This window comes from Neoarius graeffei, chromosome 20, assembly GCF_027579695.1.
Source record: "Neoarius graeffei isolate fNeoGra1 chromosome 20, fNeoGra1.pri, whole genome shotgun sequence".
Classification (NCBI taxonomy): domain Eukaryota; kingdom Metazoa; phylum Chordata; class Actinopteri; order Siluriformes; family Ariidae; genus Neoarius; species Neoarius graeffei.
In genome coordinates, this window is record NC_083588.1 from 48,239,697 (window position 1) to 48,263,062 (window position 23,366).

A 23,366-nucleotide genomic window follows, 5' to 3' on the forward strand; every position below is an offset into this window, starting at 1 on the left:
GGGGGGACTGATATATATATATATATATATATATATATATATATATATATATATATATATATACACACAACCATTCAAAAGTTTGGGGTCACTTTGAAATGTCCTTATTTTTGAAAGAAAAGCTCTGTTCTTTTCAATGAAGATCACTTTAAACTAATCAGAAATCCACTCTGTACATTGCTAATGTGGTAAATGACTATATGTCTGGTTTTTGGTGCAATATCTCCATAGGTGTATAGAGGCCCATTTCCAGCAACTATCACTCCAGTGTTCTAATGGTACAATGTGTTTGCTCATTGCCTCAGAAGGCTAATGGATGATTAGAAAACCCTTGTACAATCATGTTAGCACAGCTGAAAACAGTTGAGCTCTTTAGAGAAGCTATAAAACTGACCTTCCTTTGAGCAGATTGAGTTTCTGGAGCATCACATTTGTGGGGTCGATTAAATGCTCGAAATGGCCCGAAAAATGTCTCGACTATATTTTCTATTCATTTTACAACTTATGGTGGGAAATAAAAGTGTGACTTTTCATGGAAAACACAAAATTGTCTGGGTGACCCCAAACTTTTGAACGATAGTGTGTATACATGTTATTTCACCTCCCTCACTGCCAGGAACTACCTGCAGGCCAGGACAATGATAACATTTTAACATAGCCTATGGAAATCCAAAGTTTACACATTATCATCACGCGCAGAAATTGCAAAACTAGTTTTAAAACCGCTAAGTTCCAACTGTTAAACATATCGAGAGGCTGGGCTACGTGTGTGTGTGTGTAAAGTGTAAACCAGTGCATCCTGACTTTCTAACTATGCCTGTGTGTTGCGTGAGCGGCAGTCAGTCAACAACTCTTCGCAAAGTTTCCTTATGAAACAATATGCTCACTGAAATTATGGCAGGGAACGCCAGATTAAACATTAAAACTGCCTTCTGAGCACTGTATCTACAGGCTGCCACCGAAAGAAGGAGGCTACCAGAAAGGCATCTCTACTCCGTACGATTTTACTTTCACTACGACATTACTTTGAACAGACTATCAAAAAATTGCAAGGTGATATGATAAAGTAAGGCACAGTTTACTTACAGTCGTTTTTTTTTTTTTTTTAAAACGATGCATTCGTTTTCTGCCTTTTGGCACCCTTCATCATGCCGTGTTGGGGTCCTGAACTAGGAGCTATCCCCGATATGCCTGTCAAACTTGTGGGTAACCATAGCAACCAAGCTCGAGCTCGCAACCTGTGCAGTCTGCGCAGTTGCAGCTATGTATGTACTGCTGTGCACCTCAATAAACCGAATGGTAATTAGTCTTTTGATTTTTCCGTGAGGTTTGCCTTATGCAAAGAAAGACAGCATAGACGTTTTTTCCTCCCTATAAGTGGGGGGGACCGAACGAGGTGAATTTAAATCTGGGTGGGACGAATCCCCCCCGTCCCCCCCTCTATCTGCGCCCGTGGCTGGGATAGGCTCCAGCTTGCCTGCAGCCCTGTAGAACAGGATAAAGCGGCTAGAGATAATGATGAGATGAGAAGTATTATTCACAACTGGTTACATGAATTCACACATAACCTGTAATTAAAACTGAACATCCTTTGGTCTCCATGGAAACATCAGGAACCTGGTTTTGCTTTGTAATGTCATCACTATGTTTCCTCACTCGTCGTGTGAATATAGAACCGGATTATTAGTTCATGAGAAAAGGTCCAATACAATATAAATTTCACCTTATTTGTGTGTTGGGAAATATTCTCACTGATCGTTATATAATTGTTTCTTTTGAGGGTTCCTTATGTTGCTGGTGGGACTGTAATCACAGTTGCACATGCGGACGTTCACTGACCTTTCCTCGCAGACTCATTGTGGATGTTGTGGGGCAGATCGTTCAGCCAATAAATGTAATTCTACTCATCAGTTAACACTATAATCCGTGTTCTGAATTAAAACCGTATTGTGGACTGTAACAGGTTGATTGGACGATCAGTTCCACCATCTTAGGCTAATCACAGAATTGTGGTATTTTACAGTCAGTGCTTGCAAAGCTGTTAATATTCAAATTGAAAGATAATGTTATTCCAATGGAGGGCAAAATATAGCCAAACATTTCATGAGCAATCTGAAAATTTAATGCTGTAACTACAGTACCAGTCAAAAGTTGACACTTTCTAATTCAGCGTTTATTTTTATTAAGACACTTCATGTCTTAATGATGGATGTCATTTCTCTTTACTTAGTTGAGCAGTTCTTTACATTATATGGATGGAATAGGGCTATTTACTGTATTTGTATTATTTACTATTTGATCTCAAATGCGGGCGGCATGGTGGTGTAGTGGTTAGCGCTGTCGCCTCACAGCAAGAAGGTCCTGGGTTCGAGCCCCGGGGCCGGCGAGGGCCTTTCTGTGCGGAGTTTGCATGTTCTCCCCATGTCCGCGTGGGTTTCCTCCGGGTGCTCCGGTTTCCCCCACAGTCCAAGACATGCAGGTTAGGTTAACTGGTGACTCTAAATTGACCATAGGTGTGAATGTGAGTGTGAATGGTTGTCCGTGTCTATGTGTCAGCCCTGTGATGACCTGGCAACTTGTCCAGGGTGTACCCCGCCTTTCGCCCGTAGTCAGCTGGGATAGGCTCCAGCTTGCCTGTGACCCTATAGAACAGGATAAAGCGGCTAGAGATAATGAGATGAGATCTCAAATGCATTAAGGTGGGTGGCAAGAAATTGCACTAATTAACTTTTGATAAGATACCCGTTAATTGAAAAGCATTTAAGCATCAAGGTGGACACTTGAGAATCTAAAATATCAAAACACTTTACCACAAAATTCCATGTGTTATTTCATACTTTTGATCTCTTCAGTATTGTTCTACAAAGTAAAAAATATAGTCAAAATGGTTATTTTACACAGCAAGAAGGTCCGGGTTCGAGCCCCGTGGCCGGCGAGGGCCTTTCTGTGCGGAGTTTGCATGTTCTCCCTGTGTCCGCGTGGGTTTCCTCCGGGTGCTCCGGTTTCCCCCACAGTCCAAAGACATGCAGGTTAGGTTAACTGGTGACTCTAAATTGACCGTAGGTGTGAATGTGAGTGTGAATGGTTGTCTGTGTCTATGTGTCAGCCCTGTGATGACCTGGCGACTTGTCCAGGGTGTACCCCGCCTTTCGCCCGTAGTCAGCTGGGATAGGCTCCAGCTCGCCTGCGACCCTGTAGAACAGGATAAAGCGGCTAGAGATAATGAGATGAATGAGGTTATTTTACACTTCACTGTACTGCCGGAACTAGGGTCAACTTAAACCTTAGATTTCTGAATATGCAGTATGGCAAATTAAAGGATCCGTCGAAATACAGAAAAACCTATGAATAAGTAGGGGTGTCCAAACTTGACTGGTACTGTAGATCTCTTTCCAAAATAATTAATTCAGGGATTCCACAGTAATGGGGTGAGTGAACATGCACCCAACGTTATATAAAATCACCCCTGTTCTATATGATAGATTGTTGTGCAGATTTGTCCTAGGGTTTTTTTTTTTCTCCCCTTGGCAGCCATTGTATGTAAATGTGCATTTAATTGGTTTATACACCGAGAGTGCAGCTTTCACGTAAATGATAGATTTAAGAGGTGCGCGTTACTAAACTTTATATTAAAAAAAAAAAATAATAAAATTTGGGCATTGCCTGCAAGGTTACACATGCATTTAAAGCTGTAAAACAGAAACCGCTTCCCTGGTCTTGACGCATTAATATCTTGATATTAAATAGTTTATTTTGGTCCTGTGCAAGACCAAGAGACACATTTACACGTTATGCACAACAGTATGAGACATGAAAAACAAATGACCAAAAGACAAACATGAAATTTGTAACCTTTTTAATGACTTGTTAATGAATTCTGTACAAGTTCTCACCCATTTTTGAGATTTCCTGCTCTTGTTAAACCTGAACATAGTTTGGCCTCGTTATGTATAGCACTTCTGTGAGAAACACTTCTTTAAACATGCTTCTACATACAAACGTCCCTTGAGGACATACTCCATCATGTGCGTATCCACACACACACACACGCGCACGCACGCACACACACACACACACACACGTCTTGGACATCAGCTGTCCCAATTTCCTTTACAACAGCAAAATTGGGACAATTTTAGCACACATTCTTCTAACCAGTCCCACCTCTCAGCTCTACCCAGGCTTGGAAACTCCACCTTCAGTTCTGACACCATTATGAATCCAGCATGTTTTGCTGTAACGCAAAATGGAGGGAAGCAGGCCAAAGCTACAGAGATTCAGGAGGTGTTCTCTTTTTGCAACAGTAAACAGATTACAGTACAGAAGTGAAGAAAAAAAAAAAACTAACTGACTGAAGATATCAAGTCATGAAAGACGCAGAAGAGAACGGATGCTTTAAAAAAAAAAAAAAAAAAAAAAAAAGCCAGGCACGCACTGCATGTATGGTATTGCACCTCAAAATAAAGAAATCACATTCAAGTAAACGCTGGTGCCTGTGCGGATCTGGCAGCATGTAGCCTGCTTCAGTTTACTGTGACAATTTCTGTTCCGTGGGACAATATGCAATACGTTTGGCTTATCAGTGTAAACAGCTCAGGTTGTCCAGAAATTTGGGGGATGGGGGACCCCATCCCAGCGCAAAATGGCGTCACAAAACATGCTGGATGTGGTGTAAACACACACAATTATCTAGAAACTTTCTATACACTAAAATTCTCTTAAAACATCCTGTACACATTTAATACTGGCTCTAAAATACTACAATCCCTTCAATGCACTTCTCAACAGACTCCTACCCTGAGACATAAGGAATGCTGGGATAGGTCGTCTTTTTTTTTTTTTGCCCTTTCCCTAAAAAAAACCAAAAACAAACAAAAAAAAAAAAACCATGAGACTTCTCAAGTTCTCCATCACAGTAACATCACTTGCATTCTCCAACTAGTGGTCAACATTGGCAAGAAAGAAAAATTTAAAATAATTAAAAAAAAAAAGCGCAAAAGAATTAGTTTTGAATAACAAATATTACAACTGCAGTAGTTGAAATAACAGTATTTTCCCCACTTCTTACTTTCCAATTACTAGTTTCCATAGCAAAACTATGATTATCCTATACAAGAGTTAGTGCTTTTATGTACACACACATTATACAAGTACAATATAGGTCGAAAGTGTTTAACAGTGGACAATCTTAAACCTTGGTATAATACACATATACTCACTCTTATATAAATGTGCAGTGTGTGTACGTTTGTATACAAATGGCCTCTGTACATTAGCCTTCGATGCACTGAACTGCAATCAGCTCTCTTATGGACATGTACATCAAATATACATTTGCCTTTGTAAACTGAGACAAGGGGATGCATTGACTTATATACTGCCCTTCGCAATATACTCAAAACACCTCAGGTGTGTATTACTATGTAACACAACCACAAACAATGGTCATTAACAGTTATTGCTCAGCCAGAGCTAATGAAACTGGCAGCACGCCCATATAAGGGCAGTGGACGGGGTTGCTTTCGGTTAGTCAGGCAGGCCTCTGGATGGCAGTGTGCGACGTAAGAATGGCTTTAAAAATAAAATCAAATCTCCTTGTCCCCAATACAAATGTGCATTTTAACGACCGGTATGTTTTTAGTAGAGTTTTATTATATACATAACTACATGGCATTCTTTAAGCACCCTCCCAGTTTGTTAGTTTAATGCCTTTAAACCAACACCATGCTGATTCGGACACTACCGCCCCTCCTTCAATAGTAAAGCTCACATTCAAACAGTTCTGCTATAAATCCTGGAGCATAAAAGTCTCGAAGCAGGAACTGCTGAAACAGCACCAGAATGGGCTCTGTAGTGTCTGGTGATGTAGTGTCTACATTTGCGATACTGAAAACTGACATTGCAGCAATTCTTGCTTGGAGCTTTAATTGCTGATGGAGGCTCGTAGGAATTCTCCATCTGCTCAAGGGTTGGGGGGGAAAAAAAAAAAAAGGTTTGTAGACTGTAACGGTTACTGTTCTATGGATCTTGACGCTTTATTACTTGTGTAGTGTTAGTTATGAAGGGGTGCTAGCACTCCACAGTAAGCAGATCAAGCACTTATCTTTGCAAAATGAGCAAAAGCTGGAGGTAGTGTGTTGAATTTCTGATCCCAGGACTACAAGTATCCCCCAGCAGAGCCACTGGATGACCGGATGAGTCGCCAGCCCTACAGTATTGGCACTGCTCACATTCACTTCTCATCTCCAATTCTCAAGCACCTACCATTCCTTTCATATTTTGCTACACTCTTCTCCCTTTCTTTCATTCCCCAGCCCCAACCTTCCCTTAGTAACCCTGAGGTCTATCAATCTACCAAAAGTATAGGTGATGTCTGCCATTTGCTGTATGTAACACTACTCCGAGCCAAAGTCGCAGCCTCAGCTAGAACTACTGTACTGCCACCTGATTACAGTTAAAGGAGTGGAATAAAGATCACTCATTCCACACTAAACACTAACCAAAGGAGTAAATCAGCCTTCTAAATACTAAAAATACAACTCCAGTAGATCTCCTGTGGATTAAGGTGAACGCTTCATGCCTACGCACTAAGAGTAGGAGAGATGGGAACCATTGGAGATGTGGGAGGTGACGGAGGTGCTGCGGCTCAACCCTCCATCCCCGGCTGCTCCACCAGGCCCTCCTCCTGACGCCGTCCTCCTTAGTGGCCCTGGGCTGTTCCTCAGGGCCATTAAACTGGGGCCCCTGACTACCAGACCCTCACTCCTCCCCCCATAGCCACCCTGAGATGAGGAGGAGGAAGAGGATGATGGTGGAGATGAGGGTGAAAAAGAGACTGGTGGAGGTGGTGGAGGAGGAGGGAGGAGAGCCAGAGACTGCGAGGACGCATGGCTGGAAAGATGGCGCGAGTGGCCATGAGCATAAGAGGACGCGCGGTGGCTTCCTCCATTGCCCCCCCACTCTCTTTCACGCTCCCGATCTCTCTCCCTTTCCCGTTCTCGCTCACGCTCGCGGTACAGGTGCGGCGTACTCTGATGGTGGTACTGCTGAGCCAGGTAATGTAGGCGATGATGAGATGAAGAGGAAGATGATGAGGAAGAGGAGGCAGAGGACAGAGAACTGGGCAGGCCACGTGATACTGGAGTGTCAAAATCCCTATCTCCGTCCCTTTCACGCTCACGGCTCGAGATGGATATAGACTCCCCTCGGCTGAACGCTGGAGTACTGTTCTGGCTCCTCCAGGATGGCGGTGCTGCAGAGTTCTGGACGCCGTGGGTCCAGTGGCTGCCTGAGCGGGGTACAGGGCGTGATGGCCAACCGCCCGAACCTGATGAGGGTGGGTTAGTGTAGCCCTGGCTGTAGGCCTCAGCTGGGATTCCGGTTAGTGCCATGTTGCTGAAGCCCAGACGCATACTCTCAGAGTCAAAGGCCTCGATCTCTCGAGCCTGGCGCTCCAGCAGCGTTCGGATTCGCTCTGATCGGTCATTCTGCAGGGACAGCATCTCCTCTTCAATCTAGAGGACAGGAGGAGAGGGGGGAAAAAATTTTTTTAGAAGTTCACGCAACATGACAATAACCCTACCTCCCATCCACCACCATGTGAAAACACATTTCAGAGGTTTAATTCTTTAAAAGAATCAGCATAGAATGCTGCCCTTCTTTGACCTTTGCTAGAATAACAGGACACTTGTGCAGAGTAGGCAAAGTACCAGGCTCAAATCTACAAGCCTGTCAGATTTCGTAGAATTTTAGAAATTGCCTCTAAGACTACGTTCAGACTGCACCCTGAAACGACCCATATCCGATTTTTTTGCCCATATGCGACCTGTATCCGATTTGTTATTGACAATCTGAACGACACAGATCCGATTTTTTCCACATGCGACCCAGGCCGCTTGGATATGTGGTCCTAAATCCGATGCATATCCGATATTTTCACATGCGACTGCAGTCTGACCGGACAGGTCGCATTCATGCGACCTACACGTCATCAACAAGAGACAAACATCACTATTCTGTGTTGGCTAATCCCGCCTCTTTGGTGGAAAACAACAACATTTGTACAGTTTTCAGAATTTAAATAGACTTTTATAGAATTGATCAAGCTAATGGTGGATTTGGTAGGGACCTGGATGTTGATCTGTTAGCCTGATTAAACAAAACAGTTTCTATAACTGATTTATAACTTAAACCATCCTGTATTACAAGATAATAAGATTGTTCTGGAATTTTCCAGTAATTTGACACCTTCGGTCTCATTAGTCTGCTGCCCACATTAATCAGATTGTGTGAGTTCCGCCGCCGCCACAAAAACCACATCGCTAGGTCTCGCCTCATCTCCATGCTTTACTTGCAAACTTGAAGAGCGCGCTTTTTTTTTGTTTACGCATTACGTAGATGTGCTTATTACGTGTCAATTTGTGCATGCGGGACACTTTTGGGTCGTTTTCCGTTCATATTGGAGATCGCATACAAGTCTCATAATTGGTAATGTGAACGGCCTAACAAAAAAAATCGGATTTCACAACAAATCGGATATGGGTCGTTTCAGGTTGCAGTCTGAACGTAGTGAAAGACTCAAATGAAAGCTTTCAAAAGTCTCGAAACCTATAACCGTTCGTAGCTGGGTTCATGACGTTGGAGTAAGACTTCAAAAGGGCAATAACACTACGTTCACACTGCAAGGCTTAATGCTCAATTCCGATTTTTTTGTGAAATCCGATTTTTTTGTGAGGTCGTTCACATTAACAAATATATGCGACTTGTATGTGATCCTCGGTATGAACAAAAAGCGACCTAAAAGTGTTCCGCATGCGCATTGCAGGATACGACGACGTCACACGCAGTGAGCATGGCCAGTGTTTACAGAAGTAACCTAAAGTTTCCTGTGTATGACAGTAGCCAGCATGGAGTACCTGGCGATGATGCAGTTGTTGTTGCGACGGAGCCAGAACATGCACAATAGCCTGATGTTAAGGAGGAGGTTGAGAAGGAAGAGGGCAAGGGTTTTGGCTCAGGCGTTCTGCGGGGTAGTGACTGCAACCTCCGTTCAAAGGAACATCAAAGCCATGTTGTTGTAACTTTTTTTGAGAGACCCGCCGCCTACTTCAGCGCAGAATAGTGACGTTTGTGGCTTGTTGATGACGTGTAAGTCGGATGAATGCGACCTGGCGGTTCAGACTGAAGTCGCATATGAAAAGAGCGGATAGGAATCGGAATTAGGACCACATATCCAAACGGCCTGGGTCGGATTTGAAAAAATTGGATCTGTGTCGTTCATATTGTCAATAAAAGATCGGATACAGGTCACATATGGGCGAAAAAAAAATTGGATTTGAGTCACTTCAGCCTGCAGTGTGAATGTAGTGTAATTGTCTATTTTTGTGAAGGCAAGTTACGCAAGCTGAAGTGTAACATGGGATTCAAGTCGGAGCTGTTGTAGGCATTTTTGCACTGATAACTTTTCATTTTATTTCCTGACATTTTAACCGTAGCTCAGACTTATGAATTGACATCATTGGACAACCTGAAAAAATAAAAAATAAAAGCGAGTTTCAACCGAGGCCGACTTACAAACTAGCTTCATCAACGGTTTGTTTTATGACATCCAAAATGCAAGAAAACTCATTTAACATTTTGATTTTAGATACATAAAGTTGATGCACGCATCTTTAACAAAATGAGCGCTGTAAACATGAGCATGTGGACTCGCAATTCCTTTCAAACAGTGAAAGTTTTGAGAGCCGTTTTTCACGATGTCTGAAATATTTTTCATTCTTTCACCCTTGTGCACGACTTCTTTTGGTATCCTATAATACCGCTTGTCTTTTTCTCAATTTGATCGGTTTGAACATCCAAATACAGAGCAATGATCTGGAGGCGAAACACTTGAAACTACTGCAAAGCGACTAAACAAACATGATGCCTGCCAGTCAGCTGGAAACCTGAATACATAACGAGGCGGCTCACTACCGGAAGTGATGTCTGTTGCAAACAAAGAATTCCTTAAAAAGAAGTTGTGAAATACGATGTATAATGTCCGTGTGCATGTATGTGCTCCTCACCCTCTGCTCAAGCAGCGCTCTGCGAATGGATACTCTCTGCTCCAGGTCTTTGACTTCCCTCTCGTGCTGTGTGTCTGTGTGCATTTTGATCTTGCTCTGGTACGCATTCAGTAGTTCCAGCTCCTGCTGCAGCTGCATTCGCAGCACCTGATACTCCGCCTCCTGTGTCTCATCCAACCGCAGCTGCAAGGGTGAGCCCAAAAGCAGGATGTCAGTAGAGACACATTCTGAAGCCAGAAGTGGCATTTGCAGCATGTGGATATTATCTGTGGTGACCCATTATTCCAGTTAATACCTACTGTAACTGCCATAGTAATACAAACTAACCAAATTACCATCACGGCTTATTACTGCTTTTCTCCTGCACAAATTAAGTCACTTCCACCTACTCAGAAAAAGACCAATCCTCACTCATGATGGCAGTCACTGAGCAGTTTTTAAAAGCACCTATCATGTGGCTATGATATCTAATGTGTCATATAGTATATGTTAGAAGGTGGTCTCTCCTTGCCTTACTCACAGCCTGTGTGGACAGCATGTCATTTATGGAGTGGTCATACTGCTCAGCAAGGATGGCTAACTTTCGTGTTTGCTCCTCCTTTAGCCTTTTCAGCACAGCCTTGTGGTCTGACTTGGGTGTGGTCTCCAGCAGGTGGTTCCGCAGGGCCTTGTACTGCCGTGTCTGAATTTTACACGTGTCCTGGAACTGCCGCTTGATCTGGAGCTCCTTAGTCTGGAAAAGAAAACCACATCAGTGCACATGACATGGGTAGCTTGCGCATCTGGGAAGGCATCATTAATGCTAAATGATACACATTTCAGAGCTGATTTCAATATGCTGCCATCCAGACCAAATCTTTTTCAGGGAAGGCCTTCCTTCTTTCAGCAAGATAATGCCAACTCGCTTTCTGCACATATTAAAACTGCATGGCTCTGTAGTGAGAGCCCAGGTGCTAAACTGGCCTGCCTCAAGGCATCATTTAAAACATTTGGCACATTATGAAGCGCAAAACATGACAAAGGAGACCCCGAACTGCTGAGCAGCTGAAATTGTATATCAGGCAAGAATGTTACATTTCTCAGTTGGTCTCCTCAGTTCGCAAATGTTTACAGAGCGTTGTTAAAAATAGAGGTGATGCAACACAGTGGTTGACATGCCCCTGTCCCAACTTTTTTGAAACGTGTTGCCGACATCAAATTCAAAACGAGCATATTAAAAAACAAACAAACAAACAAACAAACAAACAAAAAACCTCAGTTTCAACATTTGAAATGTTGTCTTTGTACTATTTTCAATGACAGTTCCCAAAAATGTGCAAATTATCACGTTTTTATTTACAGTTTACACAGAACTTTTTTGGAACTGGGGCTGTATTTTGTAAAGTAGTTACAAGTGACAGATTTCCTATCAGATTTATTTTTTTTTAAATCCTGAAGAATGTCAGAAAATCTGCATCTCACACACAAACAAGAACCACAGGTTGTGCGCACGCGCGCATTCTGAAGGGCTCGCTCTCTCCTACCTTTAAGCTCTTGGGCTGCTGACGGACCTCCATGCTATGTTTCTGCCGGAGTTCCTGCTCACGCCGCTTGTTGTAGTCCATCTGATTAGCCAGCTCACTCTGGTGCTGTGTGCGGATAAGGTCAGCCCGTGTGTGCTGCACCAGGCCCAACTGACGGAACTCCAGCTCCTGAGTGGACTCATGATGCCGCAGCAACATGGCACACTCCAGATCCTTCTGAGTCTGCCGCTTATTCAGCTCCTACAGGGAGACACAACGTGGCACACGGATAAAGGGAGGGTACAAGGCCCACCTGCTGCACATCACAGAAGACACCAGGCTTGTAGTAGAGCAATTCCAGCGTTATGGACGTGACACGAACTCAAAATGGCAACAAATGACCCAGTGCATGTTTTGTCTCCCAGTTTTTAAACAGGTGTTGCATATTTTAAGGCTGTACCATACTGGAGAAGTGATAGAACAAGAACAATTCCCATAGTACATCTAGGGCATGCCAGAAAACACCAATAAAAGATGCGTTATGGACGTGACAGAAAAAGTATCATCACTTTTCTTGGGTGACTGTACATTTTTATCAAACTCTGTGAAATTGTAAACCTAATGTTGAAATGGAGATATCCATTTGATAGAGGGGTCCAAGGTGAATATTAAAAAATCTTTGTTTAAAATATTTTGTATTTCATGCAGAGTTTCGGAAGGAAAAGTCAGCGTTATGGATGTGACGAAATTCCGTTATGGATGTGACGCGTCTGAAATAGACATGGCATATGTTTAGAAAATCAGCAATTTAACCACCATAACCCTTTGAAAAACTCTCTAAATATCAGCTAAAACTATCAAAGTTCTTAAATAATATTTAGGATGGCTATTGTTTTGCTGTTTGGTGGATTTTAGCATACATTTCTGTGGCTTGTGGCAATAATATAGAATTGTACATGATCATAGTTGATTTTAGCTTGGGTTTTACATTATAAGAAAGACTGACAGTGACATTAGGTTGGTTACAAATTGGTTCAACTTATTCACATCTGTAAAATACAGGCCTAGGTGATATCTCTGGGAGTGGTTTTGATGTATTACATGTTGCTTTATTTTTGCATGGTGAGGTTGACATTTACATGGAATTGCCCAGTACTCGAGTCTGACTCGTGCCCTAATTTTAAGGACTTGTGACTTGACCTGGACTCGAGCATTAACTGCATTCGGACTTGTAAACTGGAGACAAGGACTGATTTTTTTTCCCTTTATTTTTTATAACATGACAATTTGGCATATGTACATTAATTTTTGTACTAAATTCGTGCAAGAGTGTCACACCTGCACACCTTGGTGTGCGTGCAAGATACTCTCGGGCGCACTCTGGACAGCATGTGCGCACTGTAAATGACTTGCACCTGCACAGGATTAAGGAGCAATCAGCATGCCTATATAAAAACTGAAAACACATTTGCTTTGCGAAGTATTGAGTTACACTGCTGACATTACCGAGCCTTATTTCCTTGTTTGTTTTCCTGTTTCTCGTCTTTGATATCCTGTTTGTGCGTCGCTCAACCTATTGCCCGTTTCATGATTTTGCCTGCCGTTCTGGATTGTTGACCTGTCTTCACTTGTATTAATAAATGCACCTTCTGCACTTACATCCGTCTCCCAACCATCTCGGACAGAATACTTCACACTCCCTGGCAAAGAGAATGCACATTGACCTGTTCATACATCATGTTCAGGAACAAACTAACGTTAATGGTGCTAAAACAGCCACCGTCAAATGGTGCGGTTGGAGTTTTGTTCTCAGACTCAACTCAGATCAATAGTGGACACGACTCAGCTCGAAATTTTTTTTTAATGACAACTTGGATTTGAACACTGGGGACTCGAGACTGGACTCGGACTCGAGGTTTAGGGACTCGACTACAACACTGGAAGATACCAGACATACCGTTTCCCCTCTTTCAGATAAAAGATCTCCTTATGAAATTAAAATACAGCCAATCTTGTGACCTTGAGTTTGGCCATGTCTCACCTCTCGGAGCAGATCCTGCTCCAGGTTGTGTCTTGCTAGCAGCATCTTCCTTTTATACTGTCGGCACTGGAGTTCATAATACTGTCTCTGGCGCCGCAGTAAACCAGCTTCCTCCTCTGCCTGGAACTGCTGGAGACACTCCTTCTGCCTCACCAGCCATTCTTGCTTCTCCCGCTTAGGGGTGGACTGGTTCTCACTCAGCTCCTGTGCGCACACACACACAAAGGGTTTTCTTTTTTCCCCCCCCTTTCCCAACAATGTTTTTACTGATTTTAACAACGTAGCACGTGTATTAGAGACACACACGACAAATGAATAAAATCTCCAGTACAACATTCAAGGATTGTAGATTATAGATAAAATGTTGGAGGGAAAGCACCCTTTGACAGATTTGGACATTGCAGAAGGTTACTGATACACCCCTGGGTGTTTCCATCACATGGGCCGTCTGTCCTCTCCAGATAACATATGAAGGGATACGAGATATTGTGAAATGGTGACTGATTACCCCCCGATAGTAGAGTATATGCATTCCCCGCCCCTCCGGGTAGAACTGTCGATCACTCAGAAATTCATTTACCCACACTTGGCCTACTGACCCTTTTCCATAATAGAGAAATCTAAAAATCACATTAATTGTCTTTATCCATACTACATCAAACAGGCCCTATCCACAGAAGCTTGGAGAAAGCATGCATGGTTATCAGTCGATACCCAAATCACATTAAAAAAAAGTTAGATCACTGCATCTCCTTATTTTTCCATATTTCTTCTCAATCACACAAGCAGAAATATTACAAAAATGAAAAGCAGTCAGAAGGCACCCAAGTTTAACCTTACCTCTTTAAGTTGCTCCTTGCGCTGCCTGTACTGGCGTTTCTGAGACTCCAGCAAGTTGGTGAGCTCCTTCTTCTGCTGGCCCAGAATGTGCTGCTGGAACTTCTTTTCTTCAGTCTGTGCAGCTTTAGTCTGAGAACATAGAACGCTGGTCATCTTCACCTTCATTCCTGTCTAAAATGGAAAGAACTTCTCGGAGGACCTCTTCTTCTAAGCCTTCATACCGTAACACATCACCTCTCACCTCTTTTTCCAGGATAGCCTGGTGCTTCTTGGCTAGCTTGTCAGCTTCACTGCTGAAACTGTTCCTCTGGCTCTCCAGCTCCTTGTCCAGCCTCAGCTGGTGCTCATCCATCTCAGTCTTGAGTTTGTTTTCTAATGCCAGCAGCTGCTTCTGGTGCTGTCGCCTCATGCGCTTATAGCCGGTCATCTGCTCGCGCAGTGCTGAGCCCTGCTCGTGCTCCTGGATTTGCCGTGTTACCTAAGCAGGAAACGAGATATGGGCGTTTCAAAAATTGCCCAAGAAAACCACCGGGTTTTATTTTCCACCCTTTAGATTTCTGCTGGCTTATAGGTTTAAGGTAAACCCTGTAACTAAGCATCATGCATACTTAAATACACATCACTTCACTGGACAAGTCACACACGTTGCCTGATAGCCCAGGGACCACTGTACTAATAATCTGCATTGCCAGATTATCAGTATAAAATGACATGAGCAAAACCATAGCAAACATGTATTGCTAGCATTGAAGCGTTAATTATCAGCAACCACTGGGACATCTAAAGCTATTTTGGTAACGACTCAGAGTATGCATGGTTTCTTACCAGTGAAGCTGTGCGAATGGTAGCAAAGTGGTCACGGTTGCGGTAGTGTGCTCTCCTGCGAGCTCCTGACGTCGCCTGCTGTTGCTGCGGCTGTTGAGAGTCAATTTCGGGCTGGTATGGGTCATCGTAGATATTGTCAGGACCCTGCCATTCACGCACACCCAGGAATAAAACGTACACGTTACATACCTGCCAACCTTGGAAAAAAATTTTGAGTAGCAACTTATCGCGGTGGTGTGGCGCAGCACGGCGTGAGGTCAGGCACATTTGCTGATCAGTATTGATTGTAATGAGTGAGCATGTGAACAATGTGTTACTAAGCACAGAGTTCCCACTCACCACCATATCTAGTTATTCAACATACAAGTAGACTATGAAGAAAACAAGAACTCTTTTAATGAAAAGGCATGAATATATTTCCAATGCTTTCACCAAGACATTTGGCACAAGGCAACTGTGCCCAAAAAATATGTCCTTTATACAGACCTTAAACTTCAAGATAAGGGATAAATGTACTGCCTTTGGCATATTGTGTCTTAAATACATTGGGAATTATAAACAACAAAGAATCCCAAATAGCATGCTATGTCCCTTTTGACATTTAGCATTATATTGTATAGATAACAGAAAAACCAAAAGGGCTATAGCCTATGTCTTTTAAAACAGACGCCAGCAGTCTGCAAAATACACACACACACACACACACACAATCCTTTTTTCATAAATTTAGTTTTGACCATAAAAGAGATTCTGTTGCTCCTCGCTACACTTTGAACTAGGCTACACTAAACATCGAAAGTGAATATTCCAGAGTACCTATATAAATATATATTTTTTAAATATTAATATTTAGTAAATGCAAACTGATAACCACACTTACAGAAAAATTTACTGAAAATAAATTATAGGCTACTCTGGCCTATCCAATAACATCGCATCGCATTATCTCTAGCCGCTTTATCCTGTTCTACAGGGTCGCAGGCAAGCTGGAGCCTATCCCAGCTGACTACGGGCGAAAGGCGGGGTACACCCTGGACAAGTCGCCAGGTCATCACAGGGCTGACACACAGACACAGACAACCATTCACACTCACATTCACACCTACGGTCAATTTAGAGTCACCAGTTAACCTAACCTGCATGTCTTTGGACTGTGGGGGAAACCAGAGCACCCGGAGGAAACCCACGCGGACACGGGGAGAACATGCAAACTCCACACAGAAAGGCCCTCGCCGGCCCCGGGGCTCGAACCCAGGACCTTCTTGCTGTGAGGCGACAGCGCTAACCACTACACCACCGTGCCGCCATCCAATAACATATCCTTTATAATATTCATATTCACTGACCTGGCCTAATTTGGAAAAAATAATGGCCTATGTATATAAATGCAAGCATTTCTATGTTAGCAATATTATTACCTGTATTTCCTTGATGGCTAATGTCAAAATCATAATTGCACACTGTGCTAAACGCACGATTAGGCAGTTTAGAGGGGCGGAGGCATGGCCATTGATCTTGATACTTCGTTAGGAACTTCTGAGGGGCATAGACTCGCTTCTTTTTAGATTTGCTAACCTCTCTCTCTGTCAGCATCCTCATCTGACGTCATGTGTATTATTAACTACAAGGCACGCACATACACAAACACACATCATCCACCACATGCACTTGCATGAAAACACTTCGTGCGCTGCTCATTGAATCTCACATGCAAGAGTAGCCTAGTTCAGAAGATTTTAACGCGTCTATCGGTTGACTGGATGGAAACGTCAGTAGGCTACTACATTTTCACTTTAGGCTATGCAATATTTTTGGGATTGAGAAGCCTGGGTCAAATATCAAAACAAGCTGGAACAAATATTTCCTTCAGATAAGGCGGAACACTGTGCTTTGAACTATGACGTTAGGACAGTTGTCCTTGCTTTATTCACAATACCCTTGCCCTGCCCATTTACCTTCGAAATGGTGTTTAGCACCGCCCTCCCTTGTAAAACCAGTCACAGTATGAAGATCGACCGAGAGGGATGAAAATCAATGTCGTTACTTTCGTTTTGACGGCTCCTCGGCTCTCCGCTTAGCCTCATAGCCTAGGCCTATTTGAAGAGTTTAAAACTAGCGCTGTGATTGGTCGAAGTCTTCTTTTCTCTACAGGTTGCTGGTTAATGCGGTTACACCCATAGACGAGTTGCCTAGTGCGCGAATGCACAGACAGTTGAACCGGAATATTAAAGATCTTTCTAGAGGTCTGCGCGGGACACAATTTTCAGTCCCGCTCCCGCAAAGAATTATGATTTTCAGTCCCGCTCCCGCCCGCCATATTTTGTCCCGCTCCCGCCCACAAATCCCGCGTGATGCAGACGTTCGTTATTTCTCACCAAAGTTCTTGTCATTGGCTTGGGGAATTAAACATGCTGAGCTTAGCTGAGCTTTCCACTGACCAATCCTTCACCTAGCGCATGTAGCGAGGGTGCGCGTTGCCAAGCGGCATGCGCAGCTGAGCCTTTACAGAGATACCCAACACACCTACCAAAATCTACAGTGGATATTAAGAATACTGTACATAGCTTATATGTCACTCCTCACATTTACATAGGAAATACAAGTAGGCCTATAAGAAATTAATATAATTTAAAAGACACAGCGTGATGGTGCCCCGCCCCCTACTTTGAGTGGATTTGAGCATAAATATCTACAGCTCACGTTCAGGGGTGCGTTTCCCAAACAACCAACCAAGTTAGCATTAAACCAATATGGTACGATGCAAGTTTGAACTAACTAACATCCAAAAAACGACTGTTTCCCAAAGCTGTAGTACCAACTTGGTCTGAACCAACACAGTTAAAACCACGATGTTTTCAGATGTGTTCGGATGGTCTCGTTTATTGTCGGAATTCAGAGAAACAACCCGAAGTTGGCTGACAGTGCGAACGGCATTTCACCATTAAATAACCGTTAAGCCAAATTTGGTGCGTCCATAATCTTCCCCTGATGCTTGCAACTTGGTGTAGATGTTCATTTAGACTAATATAAAATTGCAATACCCCTCATTTGGAAAATCACGTGTAAACAAAAGGCATCTCCATAAATTAAAGCGTCATATACTAGTTTTGGCTATAAGGCTATTTGCCCTGATTAAAAATAGCTAAGCAAACTGCTGTGAGATGGCACAGATAACGTTATGTAGATCTACATGTTGTGTATTTATAGGTGGCATTGTTAGGTTTATTGTAAGTTTATTGTTTAGACTCTGACATTCTGCTGACACATTCCAAGTTGAGCGCTGCATGTGCTCATGATTGACAGCTCTCGCTTTGATCGACAGCTCTCGCTTTGCGCACTCGCACTCCCACTTCCGAGAATGAACAGGTGAATGTGCATTCTCTTTGTGCACTCGCACTCCCACTTTCTTTTTAAAGCAGCACTTACTTCTGAAGCACTGTGAGCTTCACTAGAGGAGCTCTGCTCTTCTGCCATGATCGGAGATCTCAAACACGGAAGAGCGGAAAGGAATCGGAAACGTACGCGAGATTAGACCACATCCGCAAATTTAGGCATCTTAATGTTTATTAATGCCAAATAAAATCTCGTCTCGTCTCGTCTTCTTCCGCTTATCCAGGACCGGGTCGCGGAGGCAGCAGTCTAAGCATGGAAGCCCAAACTTCCCTTTCCCCAGACACCTCGGCCAGCTCCTCGGGAAGAACACCGAGGCGTTCCCAGGCCAGCCGAGAGACATAGTCCCTCCAGCGTGTCCTGGGTCTTCCCCGGGGCCTCCTCCCGGGGGGACATGCCTGGAACACCTCCCCAGGGAGGCGTCCAGGAGGCATCCGAAAAAGATGCCCGAGCCACCTCAGCTGGTTCCTCTCGATGTGGAGGAGCAGCGGCTCTACTCTGAGCTCCTCCCGAGTGACTGTGCTTCTCACCCTATCTCTAAGGGAGCGCCCAGCCACCCTGCGAAGGAAACTCATTTCAGCCGCTTGTATCCGCGATCTTGTTCTTTCTGTCATTACCCAAAGCTCATGACCATAGGTGAGAGTCGGAACGTAGATCGACTGGTAAATTGAGAGCTTCGCCTTTTGGCTCAGCTCCTTCTTCACCACGACGGACCGGTAAAGCGACCGCATCACTGCGGAGGCTGCACCGATCCGCCTGTCGATCTCACGCTCCATCCTTCCCTCACTCGTGAACAAGATCCCAAGATACTTAAACTCCTCCACTTGAGGCAGGACTTCTCCACCAACCTGGAGAGGGCAAGCCACCCTTTTCCGGTCGAGAACCATGGCCTCGGACTTGGAGGTGCTGATTCTCATCCCAGCCGCTTCACACTCGACTGCAAACCGCCCCAGTGCATGCTGAAGGTCCTGGTTTGAAGAAGCCAACAGGACAACATCATCCGCAAAAAGCAGAGATGAAATCCTGTGGTTCCCAAACAGGATTCCTTCCGGCCCCTGGCTGCGCCTAGAAATTCTGTCCATAAAAATTATGAACAGAACCGGTGACAACGGGCAGCCCTGACGGAGTCCAACATGCACTGGGAACAGGTCTGACTTACTGCCGGCAATGCGAACCAGACTCCTGCTCTGTTCATACAGGGACCGGACAGCCCTTAGCAAAGAGCCCCGAACCCCATACTCCCGAAGCACCCCCCACAGAATACCACGGGGGACACGGTCGAATGCCTTCTCCAGATCCACAAAGCACATGTGGACTGGTTGGGCAAACTCCCATGAACCCTCGAGCACCCTATGAAGGGTATAGAGCTGGTCCAGTGTTCCGCGACCAGGACGAAAACCGCATTGTTCCTCCTGGATCTGAGGTTCGACTATTGGTCGAATTCTCCTCTCCAGTACCCTGGAGTAAACTTTCCCTGGGAGGCTGAGAAGTGTGATTCCCCTGTAATTGGAGCACACTCTCCGGTCCCCTTTCTTAAAAAGAGGGACCACCACCCCAGTCTGCCACTCCAGAGGCACTGTCCCCGACCGCCACGCGATGTTGCAGAGGCGTGTCAACCAAGACAGCCCCACAACATCCAGAGACTTGAGATACTCAGGGCGGATCTCATCCACCCCCGGTGCCTTGCCACCGAGGAGCTTGCAAACTACCTCAGTGACTTCGGCTTGGGTAATGGACGAGTCCACCTCTGAGTCATCAGCCTCAGTCTCCTCAGTGGAAGACATGACGGTGGGATTGAGGAGATCCTCAAAGTATTCCTTCCACCGCCCGACAATGTCCCCAGTCGAGGTCAACAGCTCCCCACCCGCACTGTAAACAGTGTAGGCAGAGTACTGCTTCCCCCTCCTGAGGCGCCGGACGGTCTGCCAGAATTTCTTCGAAGCCGACCGATAGTCCTTCTCCATGGCCTCCCCGAACTCCTCCCAGTTCCGAGTTTTTGCCTCCGCAACTGCCCGAGCTGCAGCGCGCCTGGCCTGCCGATACCCGTCGGCTGCCTCAGGAGTCCCGGAGGTCAACATGGCCCGATAGGACTCCTTCTTCAGCTTGACGGCATCCCTTACTTCCGGTGTCCACCACCGGGTTCGGGGATTGCCGCCACGACAGGCACCGGAGACCTTGCGGCCACAGCTCCGAACAGCTGCATCCACAATGGAGGTAGAGAACATGGTCCACTCAGACTCAATGTCCCCCGCCTCCCTCGGAAGCTGGGAAAAGCTCTCCCGGAGGTGGGAGTTAAAGACCTCCCCAACAGAGTGCTCGGCCAGACGTTCCCAGCAGACCCTCACCATACGTTTGGGCCTGCCAGGTCTGTCCAGCTTCCTCCTCCGCCAGCGGATCCAACTCACCACCAGGTGGTGATCAGTTGACAACTCAGCCCCTCTCTTCACCCGAGTGTCCAAGACATAGGGTCGGAGATCAGATGACACGACTACAAAGTCGATCATCGACCTCCGACCTAAGGTGTCCTGGTGCCACGTGCACTTATGGACACCCCTATGCTCGAACATGGTGTTCGTTATGGACAAACTGTGACTAGCACAGAAGTCCAATAACAAAACACCACTCGGGTTCAGATCGGGGAGGCCGTTCCTCCCAACCACGCCCCTCCAGGTGTCACTGTCATCGCCCACGTGAGCATTGAAGTCCCCCAGTAGCACAATGGAGTCCCCAGTCTGAGCACCCCTCAGTACCTCTCCCAGGGACTCCAAGAAGGCCGGATACTCTATACTGCTATTTGGCCCGTAGGCACAAACAACAGCAAGAGCCCTCTCCCCAATCCGAAGGCGCAGAGAGGCGACCCTCTCGTTCACTGGGGTAAACTCCAACACATGGCGGCTGAGCTGGGGAGCTATAAGGAAGCCCACACCAGCCCGCCGCCGCTCACCACGGGCGACTCCAGAGAAGTGGAAAGTCCAGCCCCTCTCGAGGAGCTGGGTTCCAGAGCCCAAGCTGTGCGTGGAGGTGAGCCCGACTATCTCTAGCCGGTACCTCTCAACCTCCCGCACAAGCTCAGGCTCCTTCCCCCCCAGCGAAGTGACATTCCATGTCCCAACAGCCAGCCGCTGTGTCCGGGGATCAGGTCGTCGAGGCCCCTGCCTTCGACTGCCACCCAATCCACACTGCACCAAACCCCTACTGCTACCTCTGTGGGTGGTGAACCCACAGGAGGTCGGGCCCACGTCACCTCTTCGGGCTGAGCCCGGCCGGGCCCCATGGGCAAAGGCCCGGCCACCAAGCGCTCGCATACGAGCCCCAACCCCGGGCCTGGCTCCAGGGTGGGGCCCCGGCTGCGTCCTACCGGGCGACGTCACGGTCCTGGATTTTTTCTCCATAGGGGTTTTTTGGTGAACTGCTCTTGGTCTGGCCTGTCACCTAGGACCTGTCTGCCTTGGGAAACCCTAACAGGGGCATAATGCCCCCGACAACATAGCTCCTAGGATCATTCAAGCACACAAACCCCTCCACCACAATAAGGTGGCAGTTCTAGGAGGGGGCCAAATAAAATATCCAGCAGAAATTATATATGATAGACATAAATTAATAATTTTTAAATTTTATTTTAAACACGTTTTTAGTTAGCGGGACTGCAGCTCATCACCTCCCCCTCCCGCCTGCAATGAGCTTTCAAAATTTGTCCCACGCCGCACTGCTTTGCGTCGGGTCCCGCGGGAGTGCAGGGCTCTACTTTGAACTCAAAGCCATCAATGGCTTTTTGTGTATTTTGAAGTGTTAAATCGTAGCAGCGTAGTTTGATGTCTAAATGCGTATCTGCTACGCAAAATGCGTAAAGGTTGGCAGGTCTGACGTTAAGAAATTACCGTTGCGGCTGGATATTCAAAAGCAGGAACGCACTCAGCCGACATGCAAATTCACCCCACAGCTTAAACAAACACACAGGTGTACTCACAGTGGGCCGGTGTATGATAGAGCTGTTGGAAGTGACCGTGTGTTCTCCTTCCCCCATCATGGCCATTTCAGCGCTGTCATCCGAGCCATCAGCCAGGCTGTTAACTGACGAGCTCTGGGAGCTAGCGCTGATGGACATGGAGGGTACAGAGTGAGAACTCTCCATGCTGTTGACTGTGCCCATCCGCAGCAAGTACTGATCCACATCCTAAAAACCACACAAGTTCACACACACAACAAAAGAAGAACCCAGAGTGAGACAACGGAAAACAAGGGCAAAAAGTGAAAGGAGATAAAAAGCAAAAGAAAGGGGGGGAAAATATTTATGCATGAAAAGACATGCCTCCTCCTCTTCGCCTCCGTCCTGGGCAGGGCCATTGTGCGTCTCTTGGAAGAGGATCTTCTTCATCTTTCTGTACTGCAAGTTGTCCAGTTCCCTTACAGCATCTTTTGTCCGCACTATCAGGTCCATTACCACAGACAGGGGGCGTTCTCTGCACAGGAACCGATGCTGCAGGCACAGAGCAAGGTGGAACGTCAAAAGCAGCTCGTCTACCAAATAACTGACACTCTTAGCATGATGGAAAATTTCAAGTGGAACTTAAGGCAAATTTATCATCAAAATTCTATTTCTCTCATTTTATAAAACGTAGGAAAGCATTTGACAGCTATTTTGCCACTGTTATAGCAAGTTGAGTGTTTGAAATCTGCTATGTAATACATCTGTCCATATGTCAA

The 23,366-nt window shown here is 45.4% G+C and overlaps 1 protein-coding gene across 2 annotated transcripts in view; it reads right to left on the reverse strand.

Annotated features, from left to right (window-relative positions):
* Positions 1–3,841: 3,841 nt before the first annotated feature.
* Positions 3,842–23,366, reverse strand: part of taok2a (TAO kinase 2a) — a 48,988-nt gene continuing 29,463 nt past the window's right edge. Inside the window, exons 11-20 of one of the 2 annotated variants that reach the window (XM_060901852.1) lie at positions 22,972–23,139; positions 22,630–22,836; positions 15,273–15,416; positions 14,689–14,925; positions 14,448–14,576; positions 13,608–13,811; positions 11,588–11,827; positions 10,576–10,797; positions 10,065–10,247; positions 3,842–7,514 (exon numbers count right to left, since the gene is read on the reverse strand). In XM_060901852.1, the coding sequence (XP_060757835.1) occupies positions 6,588–7,514; positions 10,065–10,247; positions 10,576–10,797; positions 11,588–11,827; positions 13,608–13,811; positions 14,448–14,576; positions 14,689–14,925; positions 15,273–15,416; positions 22,630–22,836; positions 22,972–23,139 (2,661 nt within the window). In that variant the 3' untranslated portion in view covers positions 3,842–6,587. The remainder of the gene's footprint in view (positions 7,515–10,064; positions 10,248–10,575; positions 10,798–11,587; positions 11,828–13,607; positions 13,812–14,447; positions 14,577–14,688; positions 14,926–15,272; positions 15,417–22,629; positions 22,837–22,971; positions 23,140–23,366) is intronic. The other variant, XM_060901853.1, reaches the window with a different exon arrangement.